At 31.7% G+C, this 23,419-nt stretch overlaps 1 protein-coding gene across 1 annotated transcript in view; it reads right to left on the reverse strand.

The window, feature by feature from the left end:
• Positions 1-587: 587 nt before the first annotated feature.
• Positions 588-23,419, reverse strand: part of PCDH15 (protocadherin related 15) — a 743,595-nt gene continuing 720,763 nt past the window's right edge. Inside the window, exons 31-38 of the mRNA XM_056120664.1 lie at positions 23,277-23,285; positions 20,587-20,739; positions 13,591-13,656; positions 11,173-11,191; positions 9,058-9,096; positions 6,271-6,341; positions 5,320-5,428; positions 588-1,309 (exon numbers count right to left, since the gene is read on the reverse strand). Coding sequence (XP_055976639.1) covers positions 776-1,309; positions 5,320-5,428; positions 6,271-6,341; positions 9,058-9,096; positions 11,173-11,191; positions 13,591-13,656; positions 20,587-20,739; positions 23,277-23,285 — 1,000 coding nt within the window. The 3' untranslated portion in view covers positions 588-775. The remainder of the gene's footprint in view (positions 1,310-5,319; positions 5,429-6,270; positions 6,342-9,057; positions 9,097-11,172; positions 11,192-13,590; positions 13,657-20,586; positions 20,740-23,276; positions 23,286-23,419) is intronic.

A 23,419-nucleotide genomic window follows, 5' to 3' on the forward strand; every position in this document is an offset into this window, starting at 1 on the left:
TATTGCCTAATTGACCCATTCCAATCTCTCTGTAACCTTTTGTTAAGAGAGATCATTATAATGTTCCAAATAGTTATTTTACTCCAAATGGCTAAACTTAATTCCCTGCCCCTATTATGCCTGACACTGGCAGATTATATATGGAGAAAGGGCATCAGGGTAAATTATAGATGATATTTATGCAATAATGTGACTTCATGTGTTTTAGGTCAAAATATACATATATAAAATCTATATTGGGCAATAAAGAAAATATGCTTATGGTTCTAAATGATTTATAGAAGATTCCCACATTTACTTCACTTCGTAATACATTCAGAACATTTAAAAAATCAGGACAATATAGATAGTAACTGTATAAACCCATTACCTATAAAATCTTCTGATATAAATTTTCCCATTTTTTATGAAAAGTAAAATTACATAGGCCAAAAATATTATTTAGAACTAGAAATGAAGAGTAATATGTTCAAAACAAAATATAAATGGTTACTTAGTAAATTATTTGTTTATTAAAATGAAAAAAATAGATTCAACAAAAATATTTAAATGATTAAATGATATGTTACTTAGTGAACTGAGAGTCTATCTGAAAAGTTTTGGGGAAGAACAATTAATGGATACAAATGTGAGTGCAAATCTCTTTTTAAAGCATATTCAAAGTTTTAGCTTGTGAGCATGATATAAATCTCATACATTGTTTTTTCAGTGACAATAAAAAGCCAAGTCTATTAAAAACTGAAGTAAAAATAAAAATCATCTTTTAAAAATCTGATCATAACTTTGTCATTGGTATATGGAGATTATTCCATGGGCCCATCCAAAGCTCTTCCTCATCTGACTGTGTGTGGTCACTGTGAAACTCCAGAGACTCTTTAATGTTCTTATTGTCGATCATAGATTCCTGCTGAACTGTGCTTTTCAGTCTATTCCCCAATGGCTTCTTTGCTGTAAAGTCAGTACCCACCGGAAAAGGGGCAAATGTAACAAGAGTTGATCTAGTATTCATTTTCTCCGTAGCAAATGGCCCCTTTGATAGAGTGTTCAGGGGAACATTCTCCTCCTGTGTGACTGCCAACTTGTCTAGTTTCTTAAAGTGCTTCCCCAGTCGGACAGGGGAAGAAATTTTCAAGTTATCAGTGAGGCAGGAACGACGGGTTCTCACCACAGAACCATTCTGGGCAATGTATATATTGCCATTGATATTGTGAAGGCGGTTCCTTTGACTTTCTGGAGCACTGTCTTCTCCAGCTGAGCTAGTTTTATAGTCTTGATCAGCAACTAACTTGATAATTCTTTTTCTGGCCCACTATCAAAGAAAAGGGAAAAAAAGAAAACAAGAAAAGTGGATTATTATCACATAATTTAGTGAGGATTACAATATCTGTGATATTCAAGATAGAAAGTTATCTAAGACATATATAGAGAGAGGAGGAGGAGGAGGAGGAGGAGGAGGAGGAGAAGAAGAAGAAGAAGAAGAAGAAGAAGAAGAAGAAGAAGAAGAAGAAGAAGAAGAAGAAGAAGAAGAAGAAGAAGAAACCATACTAACATTAGTTTTTTTTTTTTCAACAAACTCTACACTGGGTTTCAAGCTTAATACAGTCTGACTAAAGTATAGCATTAGGAAACAGAAATTTCAGGTAGCACTTGTGTTTGTAGAAAAAAATTTCTGCTCTACAAGAAAAAAATATTTATAAGGATTGGATACATTGGTATCTGTTAAACGTTTTAGGAAAGCTAAATCGAAGGGAATGCAAAACATTAATTTACCTATTTGTACTAACATGTTCATTTATACCGTTTTAAAGAAATTTTAGAGTCACATTATTCTAACTTATACTTAATTCTCCATTATTAGTATACAATTTTATGTAATCAAATGTTTTATTTATTAGCAGTATGCAATTTTGTCATCATTTTAAACATGTATTAACTAAAAAGAATACAACTTTTTAGGTAACACACAAAAGTTAAGATTGTTAAAATCTTTACATTAGTCAGCAAACTAAACATAATGAAAATTTTTCAGAAACTTCTGTTTTCCCAAATCTACATTAGAAATGTCAAGGGCCACAGTCTTTTAAAAAAGATTATGTACTGGTTAGAGAAACAGGTCAAACAATCTAATCATAAGCCACGCATAAGTGAGGCCCCAAATTTATTCCCCAATGTTGTATGTTGTATATTCCCTTGTAGTGATAGGTGGGCACATAGGTGCCATTTGAGCACTAAGGTATTTGAGCATAAGCACTGCTGGGTTAGTTCAGCACACACAGGACTATATTGTATCATATCCCAGTGAAAGCATTGAATCTCTGGACCAATTGATTATTTCTGGAATGGTCCCCAAGTCTTCTGAGCATTGCTGGTAGAAGCCTCCAAAGTAAAGTAAGTAAAGTAAAGGCCCTCGTTGATCGTCGATTTGCTCAAGCGGGCCCAGTAACGTCTCCATTGGAGACTTTGTTGTTACTGCGCCTGGCATATCGAATACTCTCGGTAGCTTGCCGGGCAAAAGATTAAGCAATTTTCAAAACAATACAGCATTTTCAGGTATGTGCTCAGCCAACACCTTGCCTTAAGCATGTCCAACTGTTTGATTTTCAGATACATATGTAAAATATTTTATATGTAATTACCCCCCCAAATCTGTAATTGTTATGATAAAATTATTTTTCATTAATTTAAACTCATATCAACTTTGGAAAAATGATAATTTTCTTAAAATATTTCAACAAACTAATATTTTTAATTGCAATCTACAAACCTATTTGGTTTGGGCATGTTTGTAATATATTTTGATAAGAACTTTGCCAGTTGAAATGTAATATATGCAAATGTGGACTTTTAGAGTTCTCATTTGATGTAGTTATCCAAGGATAACTATCTATTCTATCTTTATATATATCTTTATAACTAACTATTCTATCTTTATAGAATAGATAAAGGTAATATAGAAACCACTACATATATTCGTATAACCCATTCTAATCAGGAAAGGAATCACAAGCAAATAATTTCACACTACATTATCAGATATTTTGCTACAGAACATTAACTATTGAATTAATTTATTATGTATTTTGAATCACATATATGTGAAATATTACCTTGTTTTTCCCAAGGTAAATTTTAATATACCCAAAGTTTCGGGCTGGAGTGCTAGCACCACGGTAGGGTGTTTGCCTTGCGCAGCCCAGCCGGCTGAGGCGGATTCAATTCCTCCACCCCTCTCCGAGAGCCTGGCAAGCTACTGAGAGTATTCAGTATGCCAAACATAGTAGTAACAAGAAGTCTCACAATGGAGACGTTACTGGGCCGCTGGAGCAAATCGATGAACAGCGGGAGGACAGACCCAAAGTTTCAGAGAGCATATATATTCACTTTTCTGGCAGACTTTCTAATCTTAAATTCGATCAAAACCATGATCAATTCCTCCCCTATAAGTGTGTTTCAAAGAACCAGAAAGCACTGCACACAAAAGCACTCAGCACTGCAAAACTCCCACCTACTGTGATGTTTTTTAAAGTGCTGTGTTGTAACCTTCGGAGCTTGCTCCTGGAGGCTTCTTTTGGTTTGCATCCGCGCCTGTGTGGTACTCTGGCACCTGGAAGCCCCACGGGCCTCCAGACAGACTCTCACTAGTGCTGCTGCTACTGCCAGACTCCTCCTCACTTCCCACGTCCCCTTCCACTGAAGCGGATCCTGTACTGCCTTCCTCAGTCACAACCTGAGATGCCAGTTCGGTTGGTTCTTCCACGGGGGTTAATTCCGGCTCCTCTTCCTCAGGCTGTTCCTCCTCTTCTTCCACCTTTGGTTCTTCCTCTGGTTCCTCAGGCAGCTCCTCCTTCCTGCCTTTGGCTTCCTTAATCTCCTCAACAACGGGCCTTCTTCTTGCAAGAAAAATGTTTTTCCTTGCCTTTTCTCCTTCGGACTCTGTGGATTCTGACTCTTCAGACTCTGGGGTCGAACTTTCTTCCTCCTCAGACGGTGTCTCTGACTCAGACTCCTCCTCTGTTGTCTCGGACTCACTGAACTCAGATTCTTCCTCACTGTATTCTGTGTAGTCGCTGGAGGACTCCTCCTCTGATTCGACTGTGCTTTCGGTAGCTTCGTCTTGATCCAGAGTCAGTTTCAAGTAATCCTTATCTTCTTCCTCAAGGCGGCGCCTCCACTCTTCACCCTCGAGGTCTACGACACCCCTTTTATCTGCTAGGCCTCTCACTTTCTTAAAAATCATTGGGAATATTCTGGCTCGCTTCCAAGTTGTGTAAGTAGGCTCAGGTGCTGGTGGTTTTTCGATAGTAACAACTACTTCCTCCTCGCTAGGTTCTCTAACTTCAACTTTTGGCTTTTTAATTTTCTTTGCCTCTTCCTGAAAATTATGAAAATGCAATTGAAGTGTCAGTTTGGTCATGATTATCATGTACTCCTGTTACGCGTTTGTAAAACAGGTGTGACTGTGCAAGCTGAAAGTGCCATGTAAGTTTTATAACTGTTTCAGCATCACAGAAAGAAGTAGATCATCAAGAAAAACAAGTTATTTTAACTTGAATTTTACTTTATAATGCAAAAATTGGATAGCTTTGATTTTCTCCTATTCAAATTTTATTTTAAAGTTTAGATCAAAAGAGAAAGAAATAATCATTACTTCTTCAATTTCCCAGAATTATGCTGGTTAGTAGTTTCAAGTATTTATTTACGTTAACAAAATGTTAATAGGGAAATTATTATAGTTTATATAAATACCTTATGTGTACTATTTTTTCCTGATAAGCAGAATATATCTACAACATAGTTTATTTTCTAGTTTTTGGATAAAAGCTTCGAGTAAATATTGCCAGTTCTATTTATTATATTATTTTATAAATGTCTCATATAATTTATAAATAAATATAATAATTTCATGAAATATTAGTAAAATTTTATGTTATTAGGCCATTTGATAAGGACTATACCTTTTCATTATTTTTGGAATGCTAAACAATGCCAGAACAAGGTAAAGTTTAGAAAATTAATTTTTACATATCTGATTGTTATGTTTTTTCTTACGGAGTAATAGGATTTTAGAAACATAACTTTATTGTTACTTTAGTTAAGATTTTATAGCACTTGATAAAACAAAATAAATTAATTTAATGACAAAATTAAATTTAAAAACTGTTCTTGTATTGACAATGAAAAATATATGCAGAATTATTAAAATTTTCTGAAAAACATTTACTATTTAAATACATAGTCATTGAAAATATTTTAGGTTGTCTTCACATAAAACTGAAATATTGGTTTGAGCATATTAATTTTATGAGAAAATGCAAGTACCTCTTCCTCCTCGTATTCTTCTTCAGCTTCACCAACTACCTCACCATACTCCTCTTGTCCAACAGGTGGTAACAAACGACGGCGACTTCCATATTGAGGCATTTCATACCTATAATAAAAACTCACAACTTTAAATATATTTACATGTTGTCTTGCGGAATCTATCATGGTTCATCAGTTCTCTTTTTTCTTCATTGTTCAATCCACATATATTTCACAGTATCAACTTCTTGTACTCTAATTCTAAAGCCATAGGATAAGAAATACAACCTGATGACCAATAATTTTTGGCATAACGCTACCCTGTAACAACAATAAAAATAGTTAAGTTTACTTTACACATAAGTTTTTGGAGAGACCACTGTGATGGAAAAGACACACTTCTTTAGGTACACAATTTAGGTACAGGATAGATCCATTCTAAAAACACATCTCATTAAAAAATCAAAGTCTCTAGCTTCCCACCAACAATATGTCTTAAAGATGATTTGTTATAGAATTTACATTCCTTTACCATATTATTAAAAACTCAGTAAATTACATGTGTAAAAGTGACTTTGACGTACTAATTTCTCTATTTTAGTCATGTTTTCTTCTTAATTCTCCTAAGAAAAATCTTGAGACTAACTGGTTAGATTAAATGTTAAACACCTGATTTGAGATAAATGATGAATTCAGGAATTGAGCAAATATGATTGATTTCTATTTTCCAATTGTGTATTTTTAATAATTGCTGATTTTTATAGTAGTGGTGAATAACAATATAGAACATCATGATAGAATTCAATATACAAAAATGGGTACAATTTTTTGAAACAAAATCTAAACATATTGCTCATTTAAAAATGAAACATGAAAATTAGAAAATAAATGATTGAATTAATGATATGAAAATAAATCCTTATTACATATGAAGTATTAATATGCTGTATAAGAAATCTGAAGATGTACCCATGCTCATAACTGTAATAATCTTGTCCATATTCCTGGCCAGGATCAATTCCAGACTCCATGGATAACTCCTATTGTTCAAAAAGAGAAATTGCATTTGGAAACAATTTTCATTATTTTCATCTGAGTCAGATTTCCAGACGTAGAATTTAATGACACGCAAGGCACTTCGGGCTAAATAAATTACATATTTTAGTTGATTCATTTAAGATTTTTTTATTTTAACTATTTTATAAAAAAATGTAATTTGTTGTTAGACTTGAGGAGTTGATACACAGTTTTCTAAAATCAAATATGTCAATTATTTCAAATAATTATATAATTCCTTCTTGAATAACTTCTAAAACTACCAGTGGACATAATGTTTCATTCTATTTTAACTTATACTAAAAGGAATTTTGCCTTGAGGAAAATAAAATTACCTTGTTGCCTATAACATTGCTTCATTTTCTTGATAAATTTTGTAGCACTCAGAGGACTTAAAATCCATCATATGTTTATGAAGGTAGTAGTTGATAAAAATGTATCAGTTATTAAAATTACATGTATATGATAATCTTCAATTATTTTAATTGATTTTAAGTGTTTAGATTTTAATATGTTAATAATTCTAATTATTGTCTTTCTAAGAGTAATTTGTGAGAGCTTGAGCTTTCAAGCTTTCTATAAATAGTGTCAGTATCATGCTGTTTTATGGAAAGGTGTTCTTTCTGAGACATAGATGAGAAACTAGTTTTTCATAAACTTTAGAGACTAATTTATTACATTTCTCATTTAGATTCTATTTAACTTTTAAGTAAGTTGAACTGCAAAAGTTAACCTAATTAGCCTAAATTTCATTTGTAATAAAGGAAAGAATATAAGGAAAAATTATAGGTATAGATTTATTATTTACAACAATAATATCCATCTATTACTTACAATAATAATTTTGGTGATGTGGGGTAATAATGATTCAGAACATAAAGACCTCTGTGGGCATAAATATAAAAATGAAAAACTGTAGAAATTCATAAACTTCCTAACAATCCACTTCAGTTGTGCTTTCTTTTTTATAATATACCTTATTATAAAAGAAGCTGTTGCCAGAATTTTAATCAGTAAACCCTTTAGGAAATCTGGACTTTTATTTGTCTTGAAAAATAAGAATATGAAGAAAATCACAATTATCTGGATATATCTGTACTTTAGTTTTGGTTTTGCTTCTAAAAGCAGTCATAGTCTCTCCTGGTTAGTACTCTATCCTGAACCATACTGTCTTCTAAACCAAAGCCTCAATAGGATGTCTCACATGCTCTAATAGTATATTAAGGAAGTTCTCTCTTACATAACTTTTCCCAGTGTCTACTTAAGTTTGTAATCCCTCTATTAATGCAATAAGTATGCATATTATAAGTACTTTATGAGTTAATTGCAAATGAATCCAGTTTTGAGGTAAAATTGCTTCCGTCTGCTCATAAGAATAGTTAAAACTAAAGATCAGAAATACTATGGGTTTTGGTAGAAACATGAAACTCTGGGAGCCACATTTATGTAAAATTATAAATTCACATACATGCATAGTCTCTTTCACAAAAATTCAATGTTGCTGAATATACATAACTATGAATGATTCTATAATGAAATGCATGATTTTAATAGCAAAAAATCTAGTATCAGTGCAAAACCCATGAGATAAACACTGAGTTCACAAAAGGACAATCTCAAAACAAAAAGATGAGCAAGGGAAGCAAAGTTGAGATAATAGTATCTTATATTATTCTATTTATAAAAACTTAGTAAACAAGAAAATTGTCTTTTTGGAAGGTAGAAAAAAACTATTTAGTTAACTATAACTGTGCTTCAAGTTAATCTTCTTGGCTAGTATGTGATCTCTCCACAATGAATGACTTATTTAGAAAGAAAAATTCTTCCCATATTGATATATGGATAAACCCAGAAGGACAATTTCTTATAAGTGAGCAAGATGGACTGAGAAAGATAAATACTTCATGAAATCTCTTTCTGTGGACTATGGGTGGGGTGACGATTAACAATTAAATTCAGCAAAACAATAGAAAGGGTGCTTTCAATGGCTTGGGGAGGTAGAAATAGGTAGAAGATACTGAAGCTTATGCTTAAAAAGCATTCATTAAGTTTATGGATCTAATACAAAATATAGAACTCTTGTTGATAATACTACACAATATAAATTAATTTTGATAAAAATGTTAATCTTAAATGCTATCATATACTCCTCACCAAAGATACATATGTGAGACATTGAATGTGCTAATGACTGCATTATAAGAATAATTCACTATATGTATATGCGTGTACTCATAATGCACACTTTATATATATTATAGTTTGTCGATTATAACAATAACAATTTATATGTGCATCAAAATATCACTAAAGTGAAACAAAACAAAAAATCAGATTATTGTATGGAAATGTAGATAATATCTGATTTAGTATGATCAAACTTTAAGGTAATCAATACTGTTGTATAATCTGCAAAAATTCATTAAATCATACAGTATAACTTACATTCTTCTTTATCTGATTTAATTTATCCTTTTTCCCCATTTTATAGAGGGAGATAGAAAGTTAGGTCAACCTGAGCGAGAAACAGGGTGGTGATTTCCTTGCTATATGTTTATTTCAATTTTAAACTGTCTTTCTCTCTCTTATAAAATTATGCCATGTGGAAGCCACTGACTCTGAATACATGTAAAATGGACCTGACAGCCACATAAAATATTATAAAGGCTCATTGAGACTAAATAGAAAAGAAATTTATACCTCAGGCTTAAGGAGAGAAGGCCTCAGAAGTTGTTGTTGCTGCCAACGGAAATTAAAATAGAAAAAGATTTAGAAAATAATCCAGACTTTAAAAGAAGGTTATAATTAAGAAGATAGGGAGGGAAAAGTGACAGCTAACGACTGGTTACACTGAGACTGTGTTTCTTTAGGATATGATAAATATCAAAATAAATATTTTTCCTAGTTATTTGGCTAGAGTGATAGCACAGTGGGTAGGATATTTGCCTTGCATGTGGCCGACCCAGGTTTGATTCTCCTGTCCCTTTCAGAGTGCCTGGCAAGCTCTGAGAGTATCCCGCCCGCACAGCAGAGCCTGGCAAGCTCCCCGTGGCGTATTCGATATGCCAAAAACAGTAACAAGAAGTCTCACAATAAAGACGTTATTGGTGCCCATTCGAGCAAATCAATGAACAATGGGAGGACAGTTCTACAGTTCAGTGCAATTATTTTAAATAATTTTAATGATGTTGATGTTGCTATTAACATCAAATTTAATTGCCTTAATACAAAATTTTTTGATGGGTCATATAACAAAGAGTAATTTATGATTCTAAAAGCACTATGTTACTCTTTTGCTTTTATAAGTTAAAACTTTTTTTAGTTGCCCCCTCTTTTTTTCGTCTCAATCACATTAAATGTGATCAGGTTAATTAAAAAGAAAAGTAGAGCATACAAAACAATGCTAGTGTTTTAATTTATTTATTATATTATAATGATTAAAATAGCACAGCAGTAGGGCGTAATGATTAAAACATTCTCCCCATATAATTTTTAAATTTCAAAATATCTACCAATATATAAATGTTTTGTCTCTAATCATTGATTATGTTTTTAGAAGATCTTTGATTAGGACATTGTTTTCTTCATCTGATATGGCCAGGATAATTTACAACTTATTCCTTATGGTTCATTGTTAATGATATAAAGGGAATAGAATGTTGACTGATCTTTTTTTTTATGTTTTTACCACAGCAAGTTATACAATTAAAATTTGGAATTAACTTTCTGCAGAGAAATTATTATGCTAAACAAATTTTAATATAAGGTCAAGGTGGTCAGAGAAGCTTAAGTGATAATTCACCAATAAACCAAGTATATGAAATACCAATAGAGTATCTGACTGGAGTGGTAGACTTAGTTATTAGTATAGCACAACTGCTCATTTAAACAATCAGGCAATTAAATCATGAAATATTATTATCTGATCTTTTATCTAGTATAGTTATCCCTGATGCGAGTAATTATTAAAATCTTTCATGTTTTTTTTCCAAATAATTCAGGCATTCCACATTCTAATTGATCATCCAGTTGGTTTGTATGCTCATTTCAATCTTTTGACTATGAAGCTATATTCTAGACCATATTTGATTCTCAGGATTGTTTGGTCAAAATTCCCAAGATAGAGTGACAATCAAATTAACACATTAGAAAATCCAGAGCTTTCAAAAGTCTTGGTATTTTTAATTCCTCAATATTTTCTATCCCAATATAATAGGAAGAAGCTTTATATTGGTATTAAGAAAAAAATGGACTATCCCTACATTTTCTAAATTAGTTCTATAATCTTAGAAAATTTAATTGGAGGGGATATCACTATGTTTATCATTAGTGATTGAGAGAAAAATATCACTGAGATGTGAGCACTTGATCTTTGTTATTCCAGTGAATAATCTTAAAACTTCAAAATACATATTTGATAAATAGAAAAAAATTAGCATAGTGTTATAATATTATTAAATAGGAGCGATAGCACAGCGGTAGGGCATTTGCCTTGCACGCAGCCAACATGGCCGACCTGAGTTCAATTCCTCCGCCCCTCTCGGAGAGCCCGGCAAGCTACTGAGAGTATCTCGCCCGCACAGCAGAGCCTGGCAAGCTCCCCGTGACGTATTCGATATGCCAGACACAGTAACAACAAAGTCTCCAATGGAGACGTTACTGGGCCCGCTCGAGCAAATCGATGATCAACGGGAGGGCCTTTACTTTACTTTTACTAGTGTAAAATTATATAATTCTTGAGAAATTATATATTTGTTGTGTTTATAACAAAATATTTTTCTAGAATGTTTGATATAAATACCATGATGCCCTTACCTCTGATGTAAAACCTCTCCTGAAAGGCAGAAATAAAGAAATCTATATTAAACACTTCAGATAAAATAAAATTAAAGATAAGAATGCTTTTAAATATTTGAGAAAAACTGAAAAGGCATTTTTAAGTAATTTTGCTTAGTTTCGCGTTATTATAAAGAAGTCAAATTTTTATGTCTGTATTATTAAGACATTTACCACTTCACACCCTTCATCTAAATGAGTGAGCAACATCACATACAAATATATTATTGTCAATGCTGTATCACAACGCACTTTTATTCTATTCAGATCAATTGTGATAAAATGTTCTAGATCATCAATTCTAGAAAAAGTTTTGATATACATATAGCATTTTTATGTGGGGAAATATTTTATTCACGAAAAATATATCTCCATAAATAGAGTATTCTCCAAATTGCTTGAAAGGTTTTACTTGCCTAAGTCAATTTATTCTAAAAATAATGATAGAAAAATAGAGACTAGAATTAAGAGTCAGTTATTAAACATGAAGTAATTTTTGAGATATAACTATGAAATATTTAATAATAAAGATTTATAAATTTTATAAAACATAAGTTAGTGAAATATTTACTCTAAGAAAGAACTGAAGAGTAATTTTGAAGTTGAATTTCAGTAAGTTGAAGATTATTTAATACTCAATAAACCATATATCTTAAATATTTAACGAGTGTTGTTGATCATGCTAGATGGAATTAGTAAGAAAATATAATTAAGACAAATGGAATGACTGATAGCAATGACAATATTATTCTTACTAAATACTTTCAGAATTTATTATCCGAATTTATTTCATAGTGAATTTTACAGGGTACATGTACAGTGCTGCCAACAGATACAGCAATAAAAATCACCTAGTACATTTAGAATTAAAATACACTAAGTACTGTTTAAGTAATTTTGAACTTTCACTAAATTTGTTGTTTTTCGGGTATAAAGAATATAAATCTCAAATCTAGGTTTTAAAAATAATGATCATTAGATACCTAGTTAAAAAATGTTCAGCCAAATTGATTTTATATTATAAATATATGTCATTTTTATTACTGATATTTCTCATAATTGTAGTATGTATTAATGCATAAGCCATATTATTTTATTATATTGTATATCAACCTATTGTATATATTAATATAATATGGTAATAAAGTACATGACTATTGTGTCTTCATTTTTATTATTTCACTTAACATGTAGGTAAAAGATCATTTATAAGAAGTAAAACACTGATTGATATGTTTAATATGTTTTCATTTAATATAACTTTTCATAGATCCCATAAAACCATTCATATTACTGTATACTTTCTGTGGTTTATTTCTGATATAAATTATTTATTTTGCATTATCTGTATGTATGATGGTTCACTTATTTTTACAGTAAGGAAAATATGTTAGCCTATTTATACTATTGAACAATGCATCTCATAATGTTTATGCATTAATTTAACTATATAATAAACGTAAAAAATTATGTTTTATAGAGACTGTCAAATTTGTGAGGAGACAGAAATTTAGAATATATTTTGGCTTTTATATTCAAAGAATAAAGATCTCACTTAAAAATGTTCTAACTGACTTTCACAATGCAGCTTAAAATCTCATAGTGTGTTATTAAACTACTAGGTATATTTTTATAAAAGGTACAGATACATAATAATTATATTAAACCATTATGGAAGATAAGGTATTTTGATGATGGGAAGTCTTTGAAATTTTTGGTAGCAGTAATTACATACATAAAGAGGTATGAAGCTAAGTCCTTGGAATTTCATAATATTGCAAGCCAATTATTCACCAATAAAAACTTAAAATTAAAATAAAACAACTTAATTATCTGTATTCAGAGTTTCTGCACCAATGAATCCAAGGAATCAACTCAATCAACTGTAAGAAAAAAATACACACCATTTCCTGAATTTTATTGTACTTGTGTCTGTGTATTTCCCTTGTTTTTATTTCCTAAATTCCAAAATGTAACATCTATTCACATAACTTTTTACATTGCATTATCTATAGCTTGTAGTATAGAGATAAATTTAATGTATAAGGGGGATTGTGCACAGATTATAAGCATTATACATAGAAGGTTGATTATCTGCACACTTTGTTGCTTGCTGAAGGCTAAAAATCAATACACCACTTATACCACTTATACCAAGGAACAACAATATTATAAAAATACTACACAAAATTACAGGTTAATTATTTAGTGAGACTAAAGGTTCCTATATAAAACTGTTACTTACAATTCTCATTTCTTTGACTATTATTTAAAAATTTTATTAATAAGAAAGTCTAAGGAACTACCAAGAAATTTCTTTCCATTTTCAATAAATTGATAGAAATAGCTTAAAAACATACATTCACATTAAAAGTTTACACAGATTGTGAATAATACCTTGTCAGAGTCCGCCAAATAGCACAAGTTCTCATGCATATGACCAGCTGCCAACAAAAACTCCAACTGAAGTTTTTCAGTGAAAGAGAGAAAAAAATCAAGTTCAAGAACCCCAAGAAAGAAATGACTTGTTTTGGATGAAAAGAATCAGAAGCTGAGTTGCTAATAAAAATATTAAGACATATCCTTTTTAAAAAACTTTAAATTGTTAAGTATGCCAAACCTAACTCTGAAAAAAAATTTTAATATAAGACCTGAACAAACTTTGAAATGATGCATTGCAGTTATCTGCATGCTTATTAACATACTTGTAATGATTATTATCAAACAAGACTTATCAACATTTTGGAATTATTTTTCTCTCTGTGCCAACAGGGAAAATTACAGAGTAAACCAAATAATTATAATTGTGCTTGAAGTGAATATTTTCAGTAAATAAAACTTATTTTATATGTTAGGTGTGGAAAAGTAAATACTTGAAGACAGACAGTATATAGTTTAGCTGATGTTCTTAATTTTTTTAAGAATTTATAAGAACAAAATTTAAAAATTTTAAGAATCAAAACTGCACGAACAATTACAACAAATATTTCCTTCTATTAAATAAATGTTTCTCTTTGTTTCCAATAAGGTATAAGTCTATATAATGCATAATAATTCATAAATCATACTGCTTCTTGATTTCTACTTAATTATTTTATATTTTATTTGGATACTGCATGTTAAATTTAAATGTTAAGTTAAATTTTTTAATATAGTAACTGAAAGTAATTAGAAATGTACATGCTGAATTTGTCTTCAATTTTAATGAAGAATTGTTAATATTGTTCATGTACTAAATTTATAAATGTGCTCATTATTGAAATTTTAATTTTATTTTGATAAAAATGATTACTGTTTTTATAAAACTGGAGATACATATTTTGAAAGAGTATCTTATGAAGAAATTATAGTTAAGTAGGTGATATAATAATGCAGGAAAACCAAACCAAATTGCGCTTTAAACATTTGTGGGATAAATGAAATGCCTTACAAAAGTTAACAACTCATAATTTATTTCAGTAATAAAGAAGGGAAAGGAATGCACAATGAAAAATAAAAGTAAGACATCAGCTGGAAAAAAGTAAAATGTATATCAAATGTATAAGCATACTAGTAAGACAAAAGCAAGCCAGAGTAAAAAAAATTTCTTATAAGAAAACAGATGACTAAATCTTACAACTCTGAAATTTATTCTGGAATACCTTTATGTCTGCCATCTCCTACCATTTTTAGACACAAAACATTTTACTTGCTAGTATCTCTTTTAGTTAAATACATAAGGTCAAGAAAATAACATAAATTATTTTTAGCATATTTTTAACAATCTATATTTTCCTGTAGTACTCATATAAAACTATAATGTAATATCAAATATAAAGTTAATGCATTAACATAATCAACAAGCCAATGTTTTGTTGAATATTTAATTTTAATGCCCATATTTTCCCATTGAAAGACAATCTGAAATTACTTACTTTTTAAATAAATGTAGGCAAATTATGCTACTTCGTAGTTAAGAAAAGTAAGATACATCTATACTATGAGTTAGTAATGATGAGGTTAATCTTTTAAATTAAAAATAAGGAAAAGACAGCATTGCATTGAGTTTAGATTAAAAGAATAGAATCTTCTTCAATGTTCAGATTTTCCTCCACTTGAAGATTATGAGCAACAAATGAGTTCTTAATTAAAATAGAAGAGGCAAAATTACAGTGAAGTAGATTGACTGTGAGACTGATTTTCATTTTCTTCCACAATTTCTTGCAAATTTTCCCGTTTTTGTTCAGATCTCATTTCCATATTTGTTAACTCTGAAGGGCAACTAGTTCGATGTTTTGAAATCTGTTTGGGTGGAAAATTTTTTTCTATTTGACTATACATATTAGCTACCGACTTTTCAAGTTCTGAGAGGTTTTTAATGTGTTTGAGGATGCCTTTTGGTTCTTTTTGATGTTCTGTGTTGCATGTGGACGTTGAGGTTGACAGCTGCATCACAGAAGACTCCATTTCCTTGCTAGGTGTTACACTGGCAGTGTGTTTAACATACTTTGTGGATGGAAAAGATGCTGAAGGAACCAGTGGAGAAGGAAGAGGAGGAGGGGGTGGAAGGAGAGTGGGAAATGGAGGAGGGGAAGTAGTGGAGGGAGGAGGAACAGAAAGTGGATGAAAAGGAGGAGGAGGCAGAGGAGGAGGAATGGAAGGTGGTGATGGAGAAGGACAAGAAGGAGTCAAAGAAGAAAGAGGCAGTGGTGGAGGAGGAGGTGGCGGAGGAGAGCAAGGAGGAGAGGGAGGAGAGGAATAGATGCTTGGGGTATGGGGGATATTTTCAAAAATGTTCCTTTCATTTTCAAGAGTCAAAATATGAGTGGGTGCCTCTTTCCTGAAGAGTGGAGAATTTAAAATGTGAGGCATTGTAGGAGAAAGTCCCAAGGAACAGTCAGAAGGAGAAATAACGACCTTAGATTGTGATTTGAGGTCCACAGTTCTTGAAATAGTAGGCAGAGTAGAAAATGAAGAATGAGACCAAGAAGAGGAAAATGTAGAGGCTGAAGAGAGAGACTTCAGCTGTTCTGGTCCTGGCATAATCATCGATTCATTTTGACTATCTTCCTCTTGCTCTGTTAAATCTATCTCTTCAGCTGTAAACAAGGGATTGCAGCTACCTCCTTTGTTGGGGTAGGTTCCCATACTTTCACGTTCTATATTTTGCTTATTGCTTGGCCATTGTTCCAGATCTATGGTATCTGATCTGCTTGGAAACTCCCACCTGGATCCCCCAGGGAAACAGAATGAATGGTTCCACATCTTCTGTATCTTTTCCCTTGGGCCCCTTAGAGAATCATTCTTTACTTGTGTTTTGGATACAAAGGAGTCTACCAAATCAGTTCTTGGTGAAAACTCCAAAGCCACTTGCCTTACATCTGTGTTTTCCCGATAAAGTTTATTTTGGCTACTGAGAGTATCCTCATCAGGGAGCAGTGTGAAGTTTCTTGCAGACTTGGACTGATTGTTCTTAAGTGCTCCATCTATGTGGGCCTGATTGTGAGCCTCCATAGTATTAGGAGAAAAGGACATCATACTGTGCTGATGTTTCCTGTCTTCTGAGACTGACTTATTTCCCCTGCTTTGTTGGAAATGGTAGAGAAGGAAAAGACTTGAAAGAAAAGAAGATAATGAAATGTAAGGAAACAGGTCGTGATACAACTTTCATGAGAAAGATGTTTTTTGGGTTCTCATTACTACATCAAATTACAAAGAGCCAAATAACACTAAAATACTTATATAAGACATTAATTTCATGTCCCTGTTGTCAAAAAGACAGGATAAAAATGAGAAGTATGAGTAATTTAAGTCTCATTTTTAAAATGTGCACATATGGACTCCCATTTTCTTCAGATTTTTTTAATACAGAAAAGATATTTTTTCACTACACATGTCAATACTCTCATTTATAAATCTCATTTCTCCTGTTGTAAATAGTACTTTGACTAATGGTTTGATATCCTTTACCTCAGCTGGATATGCTCCAAGTTGCCTGTTTGGAATATCTTAGTTGTATTCCATTAAGCAAATCTACCCTGTCTCTCATCTAAGCATATATTTTTCCCTGAAAGTTAAATACTCACCAGACTAGGATTACTATTGCTATAATTTTTTTAATTATTTGAATAAGAGAATTAAATTTTCTGCACAGAGGTTAAGAATTCTATGAATTTGGAATCACAAATTAAATTTATAATACAAGATGAGGTTATATTATAATTTTGAATGATACTATTTCTTCTATTTCAAGTCTATGCTTAATTAAAAATTATAAATTCTACAAATAAGAAATGGGATTATTGGTATTTGAATATGGAATGATCAAGTTTTAGTAAGCATCTAAGAAAGTAGTTACAACATCATAGAATTGAAATCACTGTCATACATTGGATTTTGTCAGACATAGAAAGGTCATAATGACTGTAGCTAACAAACAAGCTGAGAAGGTTAAAAAGAAAAAAACCCAAATGAATAACTCTTATGAACACATTGACTCTTCACCTACAAAGACTGTTACTTATGATATTAGAAGTCTTTCTTTAGAATGAATGCTAAGCTTGGAATACTTAATTAATCACTTCTTAAAAGCTCATTAAAATCAGAAATAAAATAAAAAGTATATTTTAAATAAAAGTTTAATAGACACATCAAAAATAGAATAGTTGATGAAGGAATGAAACCATGTGTTAAGTCAAAATTGTTATTATGTCAATTTGGCAAAGATATAAAAAGCAAGAGAGAATTCTTATGGGTGGGCTTGTGATATCAGACCCATCAGAATTATTCAGAAAAAACAAATAATTTGTATTAAAGAGACAGCAAACATTTTTCCTGATCCCAAAAGTTCATTTAGAAAAGAACTCACTTTGACATATGGTAAGTGCTTGTTTGTTGATCAGTGTTGTCACAATTTTTTTGTAAAGAACTAATAATATAATATCATTTAATTTGAACTGAAATGCATCTATTAACTTTTATCATGAATTTAAAACAAGGTGAAAATTAAGTTCCTGTTTTTAGATACAGGTATTATTCCTGAAAGTGCTTGGTTGAATTAAGCTCATGCCACTTCAATATATCCAAAGGGGATGAAGTTTATAAGATGTAACTTTTTTATCTTTCTAAAAGATAAATTGTTTGGTAGTAAAATATTACAATTAATTAATGTATCTAGAATACAACAGCATTTGAAACTATTTTATGCATTTTTAAATGCCCTAGTATTAAAATGATATTTACTTACTCTTGCCTATGTGTCCACAGGTGAGAAAGAGAAAACATGTGACAGAAAAGAAAAGTTGTAACTATAGTTAATTTGAGATGACTCTTAAAATATACAACAGGAACTTGCTTTAAACAGTATATATAAATCCATAACAGAAAAGGCATTTCAATATATTGTTTTTTGTATTTATTCTTAAAATGGTATTGTACTCATGTTTGAGATAAAATCATATAGAATTAATTTGATTGTCTTATCATGCATAATTATAGCCTTCATTAATATATAGGCTTAGCTGAATCTCTATTAAACAACTGATGACTTCAATCCTAAAACTGAATTTTAAAAGGAGAATCTAAGAATTGCCTTTATGTTAGAACTGAAAATAATAGCAGCAATAATGTCTGAAGACGGTATGTACGTTATTTGTGAGAAAGTAAACAGAGAAGTTCTAAAAATATTATTTCAGGATACTGAATCGATGAGTTGGTAGATTGTCAAATGACCATTTTTCTACAAAAAGCTTATATTGACATGCAATACTTTTTCTAATCATTTATGACTAGAATTCCCAAAAAAAGTATTTAATATTAAAGCAAAACATGTGTTAAATAAAAGATAAAAATGTGTACAACATAAACCAACAAGTCACTGTCACTGTCACTGTCCTCCCATTGTTCATCGATTTGCTCGAGCGGGCCCAGTAACATTGTGAGACTTGTTACTGTGTTTGGCATATCGAATACATCACAGGTAGCTTGCCAGGCTTTGCTGTGCGGTCAGATACTCTCGGTAGCTTGCCGGGCTCTCCAAGAGGGGTGGAGGAATCGAACTCAGGTCGGCCATGTCTGCCGCATGCAAGGCAAATGCCCTACCTGCTGTGCTATCGCTCCAGCCCAAACCAACAAGCAAATAATATAATTACAAAAATTTACTGAATATATTATAATTTTAAAATAAAGTATTGCTATTTGAAAATAATCACAACGAACTATATTGATTCTAGATGATGCTGTATTTTACCTACTTAATAAAAATGTAAAATTGTATATATAGTTTTTAATTCAATATATAGAATTTTAATTTTATATAGAATAATTTTGTAGTTTTAAAATATTTTGGATAAAGAGAGGTGGTTAACATCCACAGAATCAAATCATATGGCTCAATTCCTATATTCACCAAAAATTTAAGAATGGAACAGTCATTGCAACTTATAAAAAAGAAAGAATATATATATTTAACGCATGAATCATATATTATTTTAGGAATAGTGTCAACCATACAATTTTAAGGTCATTTAAAAAATTCAATTATAACATTAAAATATTTTCAACATAGCATAATTTTTAGCATGGAAAATAATATTGATATATATATATTTTAAAACCAGGATTTTCCACTAAAGGATAATTCTGATGTTTGTGAGGCTTGCTTTATTCCTACTAGTAAGTGCTGCAGTAGAACAGTAGAACAGCATAGTTTAATCCCACAGTTTCATCTAATTACAGTAAATAAAATCTGTCCTTTTTGAAATTTAGTCATTTTTCAGAATTTAATTATATTATTCATTATTTTATATTTTATGTCCAGAAATATGCAAGTCACTCTTGGATTTTTAAAACTTAGACATAACAAATATCTTCAAAAGCAATCATGTATAAGGGTAGCCTAATTTTGAAAGTAACTATGGAGATATTTATCAATGTAATTTAGAAGTCTCTAAAAAAAGTCTGATATTCTAAGTACTAAAGGGAAATATTAAATATCACTGCATTCTCTTTGAAGAGATATGAAAGGAATCTCTCTAAGAGTCTGGCTATTTGACAATTTTAAAGAAATTCACATAGACCTTATTCTATTTTATGACATCCTATAGTAATATGTTTAAAAGACTAGATGTTAGAATAGTGTTTTGGTCACCAAGTAGGAGTCAGTCTTTGATAACAATTCTAAAATCAATATTGCATAGCCGATCTCATTCTGCTCACTCCAAACAAAAATATAAATTTCAGCATATACTATTAATTTTAAAAGGACACCACCTGCATGACTTTCCTTTTAAATATGTTTTTAAAAGTCAACGTTGGTAATACACCGCATTCCCATACCAGGTGGACGTTGACTACTTACCACACAGCATCCTTTAAAGCCCGGCTACTTTTCAAACGCTGGAAAGATGTACTTACATCGTGCTGTCCCCAAGTTCTTCATAGAGATGGGCACCCGGGGGCGGTGGGGGTGGCGGGGGCGCAGCCACGGGTGCAGGAGCTGGCGCTGCCGGTTTAGCTGCAGGTAACGCAGATTGGATTCGTGCTGTCTTGGTGCACTCAGCTTGGCGTCTTTGGTAAAGTAAGGACGTTTTGTAAAACTCATTTTCGAAGCTACACGCTTATCAATAACCTACCTTTTCATACTAATGAGACAGAGAAAACGATATGAACATAGCTTCACAAGTATTACAGTTTGAAAACTGTTATAGGGTATCACTTCTGTATCCCTGGGATACAAAATTGGGAGTTTCTATCTGGACACAGGACAACGGGCTCCATTTCTGTTTGCAATAACCAATCCACAGCCCTGAACATTTCTTATACTGAATTAGGGACGTTCTCCAGGCAGTTATAAACCAGCACGTTTGGGCAAACGAGTAAAAAACTAAGTCCAACACCTGGATGCTGATAGCAGAATTGTGGTAAATAGAAGGACTGGGGCGGGGAAGGGGCTGGGAGGACTAGAACAGGTGAAAAATTCAGATAAGTTGTTATCGGATGGTGACTAGATACTTGTTCGTGGGTATGGTGATACAGATAATTGGTGAGGTGAGAAACGAGAGAACCTGAAATCGGTAGTGTTGGACGAGAGAGAGCTAGAGCGAGAGCAAGCGAGTGAGAGAGAATTAAAAGATTAAAAGGGATGAGTAGACTAGTGGGTCTGTAATTTTGCGCTTGACCTCAAGCACCAGCAAGGGCTATTACACCTTGACATTTCTGGTGCGCATGGAGTGTTCGTTGGGGCCTTGGTGTAGACACCATGATCCATGCAATAGTTTCCTTTCCTTACTCCCCAGCAGGCACAGCTGAGGCTTGGAGGCACCTTGGAACCTTGTAGAGGAAAGGAAGAAGGCTTCCTGTCTGAGATCCTGAGAGCAGAAGAGGTTGTCTTAGAAGTTTTTCTAGACCATGACTTTCATTTTCAAGAGGGATCTCATATGCTTTCCTCGTTTCTTTAATATATAACATTTTGTAAAAAAATAATTTGGAATATCAAACACTATTAAATGTTTTTTAGGAATAAACTATAAAGTTTTACCATTTTCATATTTTATATATTTATAGTCACATATTAATTATAACGTTTTTCTACTGTGGGAGATTATTTGTGCAGATGACAACATCATTCACATAAATCATACGTGTTTTCAATAGTTGATTCCCCCTAATATTTTTCTTTTTTCTTGCTTTTTCTCTCTCGCTGTAGTGACAGGAGAGTACCAAGGAAAAGCAATAGAGGCTGATATTATTCTTGTTAGATATTTCAATAATAATATAATAATAAATTGTTGTACAATTTTTAAATCAGTAATCCAATAAGAAGTTGCCTATTTCATATTGTTGTTTTGAGTTGCATTGATGTCTATGGGTTGTTTGCATTTTGCTTCATTTTTCTTTAGGTTTCAAAAGAGTAAATTATCTACCTTCTTTCTTTAAAATATCTACTATTAAATAATAATAAATATAATTAAAATGTCAAAGTATAAAATGTGACTTATGATTGAAAGGCATATGGAAGATATTCTTTCATATAAATACACTTTATATATGAAGTATATACATATATACTTTATTATTCATCTTCCATTTATTTAAGGAAAAGTTATTTGAGTTAAAATTATTTAAAACTTCACATTTGTTAAGAAATGCTATGAATAGGGAGATTTGCCAAAGTATTATTGTTATAATTATTACTGCTTCTATTTGTTGAGTCACATCAAACTGTATTCATGACTTACTTCTGACTTGGTACTCAGAAATCACTTCTGGCAGTGTTCCAAGATGCTATATGGTGCCAGGGATCAGATCTGAGACTCATGCCTAGCCTATTTAATTATCTCTCTCTCTGGCTCTTGATTGACTTTTACCTACTCCTATTTCTCAGGAGCCTATAATTATTGTATTAGAGTTAATGCACTACTTTTGAAATATCTTATACATTGAATATTAATTCCTTCATCAAAGTCAAGATCTCAAAGAGTGAAGTTATATAAAAGAGCAAGCTATCTAGATAGAGAAGGGAACACCAAGTAAAGAGTGTTTGGAGGATTCGCTCAGGATGAGAGATGTATGCTGAAAGTAAACTACAGACCAAACATGATGGCCATTCAATACAACTATTGCAAACCACAGCACCCTAAAGGAAAGAGAGAGCAAAAGGGAATAAAAGGGAATGCCCTGCCAAAGAGGCAGGGTGGGGTGGGGGTAGATGGAGTGTTGTCTGTGTGTGTTGGGGGGGGTGGTTACTGGGATCATTGGTGGTGGAGAATGGGCACTGGTGGAGAGATGGGTACTCTGAAATATAACTGTATAACTGAAACCCACGCACGAAAGTTTGTATATCTACAATTATACCTCATGTTGTTTTCACTAATAAAGAGCAAACTATCTTTTTCAGTATTTCTTTCTGTTTAAAATGTGTAAGTCCAATTCAATTATATATATACATATATATATATAAATCACAACAGAACTTGTACTAAAAAGCATGTGACTTCATAAAATATAAAACACAAATAACTGGCTCTAGGCATGCTTTATCATTATTGCCTTCTTTTTTCCTAGAATATACAAAAATTGTGAGCAAAAATTAATAATATACTTACACTTTAAACCTGTTTGGGAAAGCAATAAATAAGAAAAAAAGAGAAAGTCACATTAGAAATATTGCATGCATACTATGTTTAAATGTGATTTATTCTAAATTATGAATAATTCATTGGTTAATCTCACAATTATACAGACTTAA

Source organism: Sorex fumeus, unplaced genomic scaffold (assembly GCF_029834395.1).
Source record: "Sorex fumeus unplaced genomic scaffold, SorFum_2.1 ptg000043l, whole genome shotgun sequence".
Classification (NCBI taxonomy): domain Eukaryota; kingdom Metazoa; phylum Chordata; class Mammalia; order Eulipotyphla; family Soricidae; genus Sorex; species Sorex fumeus.